General features: G+C 34.2%; 1 protein-coding gene across 1 annotated transcript; it reads left to right on the plus strand.

Annotated features, from left to right (window-relative positions):
• Positions 1-7,308: 7,308 nt before the first annotated feature.
• On the plus strand, positions 7,309-8,545 carry LOC133330944 (probable G-protein coupled receptor Mth-like 11; the record flags this gene model as incomplete). Its single annotated transcript, XM_061539341.1, has 3 exons — positions 7,309-7,993; positions 8,074-8,259; positions 8,321-8,545. Coding segments are annotated over exons 1-3 (1,096 nt in total), but the record flags the coding sequence as incomplete, so codon positions are not given.
• Between the last annotated feature and the right edge of the window lie 714 nt (positions 8,546-9,259).

Raw genomic sequence — 9,259 nt, forward strand, 5'->3', positions numbered from 1 at the left:
AGGCTTGTCCGCAGGCAACATTCTTTGTGTCAATTGAATTTTGTACGGGAACAAATGCAAATTAATGCGAATAATCCGTTGTGAAGTGGATCGAGCCATGTCTAACTGCTGAGAACGGCGTTTTTGGGATATTCTTGGGGACCTCTCAACACTGGCTCGTACGGCAGCGATATTCTAGGCCGATCACCTTGGTCGACTTTTATATGGCCTCTTCAGATTAGAAAGAGCCTTACTAGTCGAACATTTTTCATCTATACGCTTAATGGTGTTCTTAGAAGACGCACTTCTCACATTTTTTAATGTTTTAAAAGCACGTTGAGTTTTTACAATTGACTTCTTCTGTTGAATGTAAATTTCAACTATTTCAGAGCGCTCGCGTGGCGTGTATTGGTTCATGGTAAAAATCTGCTTGGACGGACGCTTCAAACGCGGTATGTCATTAAGCGATGTAACATCTCTGTCAAAAGTTATGGCGTTGCCAGATGGGTCCGTCGAATATGGGCAACCCTGTACATAAAATCGGAAAGATTCTCGTTTCAACTTCTCTGGTCAATGTCCTTTAGCTATAGAGACAGTTTTAGAAATTATTTTAATGTGTACGAAAAGTACTAAGTTCCACTAGATGGTACTATATTTGATACCACTTGATTATGTGTGGACAGATAGAGCTGGACTTCAGAAGGCTGGAATTAAAATTATTGTTGGAATGTAGAATTGAGATAGTTTTGAAAATTCGTACGTATGAAAACAAAAAGTACTTAATGGTACTAAATATTTTACAATTTGTTTTTGGAATTAATATTACTGTTGGAATGTAGAATTGGGGAAGTTTTTGAAAATCCTACGAAAAGTACTAAATGGTACTAATTTTGGTACAATTTGAATGTTGGTGAACGGATAGAGCTGAAATTCTTAAATGTGCATGACTAAGGTAGTTTGTGAATTTGTACTTATGGGTACGACATTTACTAAGTTTGGTACAATTTGGACTTTGGTGAATGCCTAGAAATGTAATGTAATTACAGTCGGGATTGAGTTTAAGACAGGGTGCGGAGAATGATTAAAATACACTCATTCTCGCGAATGCTCACGGCGAGAATGCGAATGTTTTTCAATTTATCGCGAATGATAAAGTTACAACGAATAAAAAAACATGTGCAATCTCTCGCGAATGTTCGCATAGCACGAAAAATTCACGGAAGATAAAACTTCGCTGCAAGCGTCTTCGATTCATTCATTCGCGAGCATTCTTTGCTGAAGAACATTCTTTGAAAAACTCAAAAAACAAATGTTCACGAGCACTGTTAAAAACAACCACAAACAAAGATATCATAAACAAGTAAACATACACAACGAATGAATGTGTGTGTAGCAGAAAACACATGTCCAACAACTATTGAGTTCATGAACGATTGTTGTTATTGTTGTTGCTGTTTTGAACATTCGCGAGAATTCGGAAATGTTTGTTTTCATTCGTGAGAGAATGTCAGAATGAATTTCAACCACCAATAGAAACGAACTATCTTTGTTGTGTGCTCTCACTCGTTTGTTATGTGTGTGCGAACATTCTTTGACGAATGCTCGTTTGGTACAGAATTTATCGCCATAAATTCATTCGCAGAATAAGCACAAAACCAAAAAAAAAATATTTTAATTCATTCGCGAGCGAATTTTTGAGCACCCTGGTTTAAGATAATCGTAATTATGAGTACAAAAAGTACTAAATTTTTACAGTTTGGACTTTGGTGGAATTAGGATTACTGTTAGAGTGTAGGATTGATATAGTATTAGAAATACTTAGAGTAACTTCTGGTAATGGGGACCATGCGTCAAATGTGGACCACCCCCCATATCTAAGAAAATGTTTGAAATATGCCAATTCCGCCTTGATAAATGTTTTCCTAATTAGTGAAAACAAACATCAAACTTGGTTTTAAATAAATAATTGCAATGTTGAAAATTTAGTAGGTAAAAATGTAGCTCTGATTGTAAAAGTGTGATTTGAAAAAATTTTTAGCGCAATAGTGGAAGTGATGCAAATGTGGTATAGGTTGGTAATGTGGTATAGTCACTTTTTTTGTAAACTGAAATTTTTAGAATAACTGAAACATGTTTTATTGTTTGCTGTTCTCAAAAAAATAAGACAACAATGATCTGTTTAATTTATTTAAATCACGTTGAGAATCAGTACCAAAAATAAAATTTTTCATGAAATTGACGTTTTTTCGGTTGAAGTTTAAAAATATTTTTTTGTTTTACGGATGTAATTTAATCGTTATTACTAAAGCATTTAACTAATTAGTATGAACTAAAAATCAAATAATATGCGCGATTGCACCACATAATCACCAATTTAGGAAAAAAACTCGACATTTCTTCAGTAAACACAAGTGTTGGTAATGTGGTATACCTTGATTCTGCATGAAAAAATGCCAGCACTAGACAAAATCTCATTACTATGTGAAACATTTGTACTCTACGAGAGTCTACCATGAATTACAAGGATGAAAAACATAGGCTATGAGTTTTAACAACTTCTCCATGCAATAATTAAATATTGTCATGTGTAGACATTATTATATAATAAAAATTAAAGTTGCACTCAACGTATCCGTTAAAAATTTTAATAGACATAAATCTCGAGCTAACTCGCATTCATTAAAAACAATAAATTTTTTATGATATCAATTGGAAGTGAAAATTATACTATACCACATTAACATCATGTGGTATACCACATTACCTGCACTTTTTATAAAATCACTTTTTATGGAATTTCCAATATTTTCTCAAATATCTCTTAAATTGTTAGAATAATATCATTTTCAAATTACTACATGGAAAGACAACACATGTAGCATGTTAAGTGTAAAATTTCAATTTAATCGGATAAAAAATAAAAATTTGCCAATCTAAATACAAATGGGTATACAACATTTGCATCACCTCCTATAGTCGAACGATTTTGTAAAATTGTCGAACATTTTGTTTTTCTCGAATATAAATAGGTTATGTGGTTTTCTTGTTTTCTTTAACAAAAATATACGTTTATCTGTAATTACTTTCGGTTATTTTTGAATTTTTATTCATTTTTGAAGCCGATAATTATTTTTGAATAAAAATATTCAATGTCGGGTAATGTGGACCACTATGAAAAAGTGGGACATTTTCATGAGGACGAGTTCGAAACAAGGGCGCATTTAATATGCGAGGAGGTATTCTATCCTCTGAAAACTCGATATCCGAAATTATAGGTGCCTCGGTTGGATAATGAAGCAAGGACCTTCAAAATACCGCAAATGGGGTGGTACCCTTAAATGGGGGCTATTCCAAAACATGGACCCATATATTTTTGCATTCATTGTTACCCAAGAGTGCAATAAATTGAAATTTATCACAATTAATCCACAACCTACCTTAAACTTACTGATCCTCATTACCCACACATACTGGACCACATTACCCGCCAAGTTATTTTTATTTGCAGTTTAGAGTTTTTTGAAATATAATGCAATAACATTTTTATGGACAAATATATATAATTTTTGACCTGGAATATAATTAGCCAACAAATCTACCATGCTGTGAAAACAATTACGCCCACAATATCAAAAAAAGGAAATGGTGGTCCACATTACCCGAAGTTACTCTACGTGTGAATGTGAACATTACTAAAGTTGATATAATTTGAATTTTGGTGAATGGATAGAGCTAAAATTCCGAGATTTGTAATTTAGATTACTGTTAATGTGTAGGATTGAGTTAAAGAGACAGCTTTGGATATTAAAATGTATGTGTGTATGAATAGTAGAATAAATTCACTAAATTTGGAAAACAATTGGATTTAGGTAACGGAATGTTGGAATGTGGATCACTGACGGAGAGTTAAAAAACTTATTAACTGGTATTTAATTTAGTGAAATTGGAGGAACGAATTATATATAAAGGTAGTTTTGTGTACTTATGTGTTCGAAAAGTGCTGAATGGAACTAAATGCGGAACCTGTAGTTATTTGCTAAAGTATATAATAAGGAATGTATTTCGGAAATTAGTGCTTATGAGTATGAAGAGTGAATGGTATTCAACTTGATATTAGATGCAGGAACAGAGGTGGAATTCGTATTCGTATATCTGTATAATGGAAATAAGGAAGATATTTCGGAAATTAGTGTTTATGTATATGAAGAGTAAATGTTAATATTAGATGTAGGAATAGAGATGGAGTTCGGAATATTATTTATTTGTATTGTATTCTCTTTCCGCATACGAAATGTTTCAATGCGAAATTTCCTTCAGCATTTATATCAAAATTAATTTCTTCAATTTAGAATTGACCCACTTTTTATTTCGTGGATTTTCAAAGAGAGTAAATAATAATAAATGGGTAAAAAACAACAACAAAATACTCAACTTATTGTACTTAGCCAACAAAGCAACCAACCATTAACACGCTTGAGGGCATAGGTTGAAGGTTTATTCAAACAAATGGGTATATGGAATAAAACTTAACAATTTCCGTTATATGAAAACAATTTTCTTGAAAACAGACATAAATAAGTAGTACGTAGTACAGTAATATACAATATGATATTGTTACTTGTTACTTCAAAAGATGGAAAATCTTGCAATTAAAGTTCAAAAGGCAAAATAGGCATTTTCATTATAATCGGCTGTAATATACATGGACTCACAATACAGTTCTACGAATTGGAGAAGAGCAATATATTAATACTTCCCATGGAGAGAACAATATATATTAATATCTCCAATTCAATAATAATTAGAATTGCACTGTATAATATTACTCGAACGAAGTATCCGCAAATGGTTGGTTAGAAAATAAGCCTAGAACTATAAAAATACCAAAACCCCTGTGGTAACAGTATATAGGGCTATGTTTTTAATTTTTTTTTAGAAAATGCCTTTGAAAACTTGCAAAAGGCTGGGTTTTTGGAAATTCATACTAGAACGGTACGAAAAGTGCTAAAAAGTACTAATCTATACTAATAAAAGAAAAAAGTGATTGACTGACTAATTGATTTAACGATTCATCAACGCCCAGACAAAACGGCTGAAGCTAGAATCTTGAAATTTTGGGTGAGGTTCACTCTTGGTCCAAAGGTGACAGATAAGGCTGGGTTCTTGGAAATTCGTACTAGAACGATACGAAAAGTACTAAATGTGATACCATTTGTATTTGGCGAACCAGTAGAGCTAGAACTCTGAAATTTGGATTGAGGGCCACTGATGGAGTGTAGAATAGATGTAGCAAAGGGCTTTTTGGAAATTTGTACTATGAGAATCCGAAAAGTACTGAAATGTACTAAATTTGGTACAATTTCATAGCATGTGAATGGATTGAGCTACAAACTTGAAAATTGGAATGCAAATTAAGGTTGAGAAGTAGGGTGAGGAGAGTTTGGAAAACGTGTGCTCATGTGTACGAAAAATACTATACGGTAGTATATTTGGTACACATTTTATTGGAAGGTATAAATCGAGCTGGAATCCTGAAAATTTAAAGTAACATTACCGTCCGAGTGTAGGATTAGGATATGTACGTTGTTTTGGAAAATTTTTACTTATGTGTACGAAAAGTACTAAATCGTACTATAAATGGTACAATTTGGATTTGGATGCACCGATAGAGCTGGAACAATGAAATTTGGAGTAAGGATAATTGTTGGGATGTAGGATTAGGGTCAGGATTCAGTTTAACAAATTAATACTTATGGGTACTAAATGGTACTGAATTTGGTACAATTTGAATTTTAGGTGAACCACTTCAGCTATACGAAAAAAAATACTGCAGCATTTGATCTTTTAAGCACCGCATTCCATGAAATGGGACAACAATAGACAACAGATTTTATATGAAATTTTTCTTATTTGACGCCGTTCTATTTGCCTAAGTCATTGCACCTGTGAACAACACTGAAGGTGTGGAACATGATGCTATAATAAGGAGATGTATCACAACAACAACCTTTCTTTTTGTCTGGATAACCTGTCCAGTTTTCCCTTATAATATTTCATATGGTTGGCAACACTAAACATCGAATTCAAGTAGAAATTACCCACTTTGACAGTTAATCGAGACATCAGCTGCGCTAAATGGACTACCTAGTCATTGTGCCATGGTGTAGAAACAAATACAATGTCGTTCAGTGACCCACGGCTTTCATTGAGCAACGTCGTTCAGTGACCGACTGAGTTTGGTAAACAAAATCGTTCAGTGAACGACAATAATAAACCAGGGAGCGGAGCAGTATAGTCGGACGGGGCCGACCATACGATACCCTGCACAACTAACACAGAACTCTTTTTGCGAATTTTTATATATTTCGTGATAGTTGTACCCTCTTTCCCGATTAGAGGCCAACAGCACCTCTTCCTTACACTGACATATTTTCCGAATATTACCAATATTTAGCACAGCCCTTCTAATTACTTGTCCATACTCCCTTCACCGTGGGTTGTGTTGTGATGTTCGGCTTATAATTGTAGCCTATAGATCACACAAAAGTCAGGGTCCATTTGGCCCGCTAAATATTGACCGATCCTTATCAAAACAGACATGCTTATTCTTTGGCCCAATCCCCTTCTTCATGTTAAACTTCGAGATGTTTGAGCCATAACTGCGGCCCGTGGAGCGACCAGAAACAATAGGGGTCTTCATTGGTCCAAACCCTTCCTACATGCAAAATTTGGTGAAGATTGGTCCATAACTGTGGCCTGTAACGTGTTTACAAATTATAATGGACAGACGGACGGACGGACACACATGTCTAGATCTATTCAGCTAGTCGAGATATGACGATCGGTATACTTATAGCAGCCCCTTTGATAGGTGTCTTAATGGACGTGACCTTATTTTAACATTACGAAATGTTTGTAACTTAGCATGACACGACCTTGGTAGATAAACACCTTCTTCTTTCTTTCTACAAAGCCCCCCTGCAATGGTCACGCGTAATTTGGGGTATTAAGATCCTGAAGCAATTTGCTTATCTGTTTGTCTGTCGTTTACTATTTTGATTAATCCTGGCAGCAATTTAACATGCCCTCCATTTAAAAAGACCCAACCCATTTTAGGCACTTTATGGTAAAGGGTAAATAAAGTTCAGCCGGCCGAAAGAGATGTTTTTTCATTTGACGCTTGAAATATAAAGTATTTTTTCAAGATTTACAATTGATAAAAAAACAGTTCAACCTTAAATCTAATGTGGTAAATCTGGACTTTCCTTCTAAATTTACAAACTTTGAAAATATCTCCTTTTTTACTTTGTCTCCCACAGCGTTTTTACAATGTCACGCCCACATATTCAACAAATTCTAATGGTACTCTCTATCCTGCCAGCATATCACTTAACTCAGGCAGTTCCATTTTGTAATTTTGAAGACACCGTCGATTTGAGCCATTCCCAAAAATTTGCCAACGGTTCATATTTATATGGTGACGATTTAATAATACCGGCCGAACAGGTGAGCATCTACGACTATGAAATTATATACGATGGTGATCGAATATCCCGCGAACCACATCCACGTGGCTGTGTTTGTCGACCGGGTGAACGCAGCTGCATCAAATTTTGTTGCCATCCGACGCGAGAAACATTGTCGAACAGTAGCCGACAATGTGAGGAATTGTATGAGGTGCCGAAATTTAATCACAACATGAAGGTGATAACTATGAATGGTACCCGACGTATTGTTGACATAACCAAAGAATTTACCATGGTCCTGGGCATACCGTGTGACAATGCCTATCCCCTGAATCCGTTGATGAATTTGCACGAAAAATGGAATCTGCTGGAGAATGGTTCACTGGTACTCTACTATAATTTACGGATTTTGAGTAAAAGTGAATACTGTTTCATGCCAGAGATGCGAGATGATAATGCGGCGTTTGGTGGCAGTCCATGGGTGCTAAGTCCAATGATTTGTCCGTTAGATAAACCGGTTACTGCTTCAAGACTGTTTAATAATGTGGGTAAGTGTTAATGAAGCATTTTTTTCTCAATTTTTCATTGAATATTTAATTCTGAAATTTTAAAAATTCTTCATTTCCAGCTGATTGCATATCCATAGTTTTTCTTGCTCTCACAATTTTGGTTATTTTGGTGAAACCGGAAAAGATTAATCTGCAGGAAAACAGTTTAATATGCTTTTTGATTTCTCTCACCATTGGCAATATTTTTGTGGCCTCAACATATATTTCCGATACCCAATTGACGGGTGTGTGGTGCAGTATTGTGGGTAAGTCCACACTATATTACAAGTAAAGACATATATTATTAGTTTACTTTTCTTATAAAAGGATTCTCTGGGTATTTCTTTTCTGTGGTATCCTTCTTTTGGTTAAATGTCATCTTCTTTGACATGCTGAAAAGCATTGTGAATAGAGAAAATCATTTTGTTACCTATTTGGCATATGGTTGGGGTGTTCCAGCTGCTCTCACCGCAGTATTATTGATAATACAGAACTCGAATATGCCGGAGAAATATAAGCCGGGATTTGGCGAGGATTCCTGTTGGTTTAATGGTAAGTATATAATCCTTCAAAAAATATATTTTTTAAAAATCCACACTTTTTTAGCTCCTGAAAAAAAATTTTATAAAAGAAAACATTAAAATAAATAAAAAATATTCTTTCAAAAAGTCCTTAAAATAAATTTTTCATAAAAATCCTAAAAATATTCGTTAAAAAATTTCTTTAAAATGAATATTCCTTAAAAACCATTTTGAAAAATATTCTTTAAAAAATCCTTAAAAAAATATTCTTTAAAAAATCCTTAAAAAAATATTCCTTAAAAATCTATTTTAGAATATATTCATTAAAAAACCACGCCCTAAAAAATCCACGCCATTGATGGTTTTTGAAAAATCCACGCCATTGATGACCTTTGAAAAAATATTCTTTAAAAACCACGCCCTAAAAAATCCATGCCATTGATGGTCTTTGAAAAATCCACGCCATTGATGACCTTTGAAAAAACATTCTTTGAAAAATCCACGCCATTGATGACCTTTGAAAAAATATTTTTTAAAAAATCCACTCCTTTGATAGACATTGAAAATATATTCTTTAAAAATCCACGCCATTGAAAGTCCTTAAAAAAATATTCTAAAAAATAGTGAGCGGAGTAGTATAGTTGGACGGGGCCGACCATACGATACCCTACACAACTACCACGGAAATCTAACTTTCTGCGGATGTTTATTCCAAGCCTGGGCAATATTTCGTGATATTTTATCA

This window comes from Musca vetustissima, unplaced genomic scaffold, assembly GCF_032173495.1.
Source record: "Musca vetustissima isolate MV318-11 ecotype Yass unplaced genomic scaffold, APGP_CSIRO_Mvet_v1 utg97109, whole genome shotgun sequence".
Taxonomy (NCBI): domain Eukaryota; kingdom Metazoa; phylum Arthropoda; class Insecta; order Diptera; family Muscidae; genus Musca; species Musca vetustissima.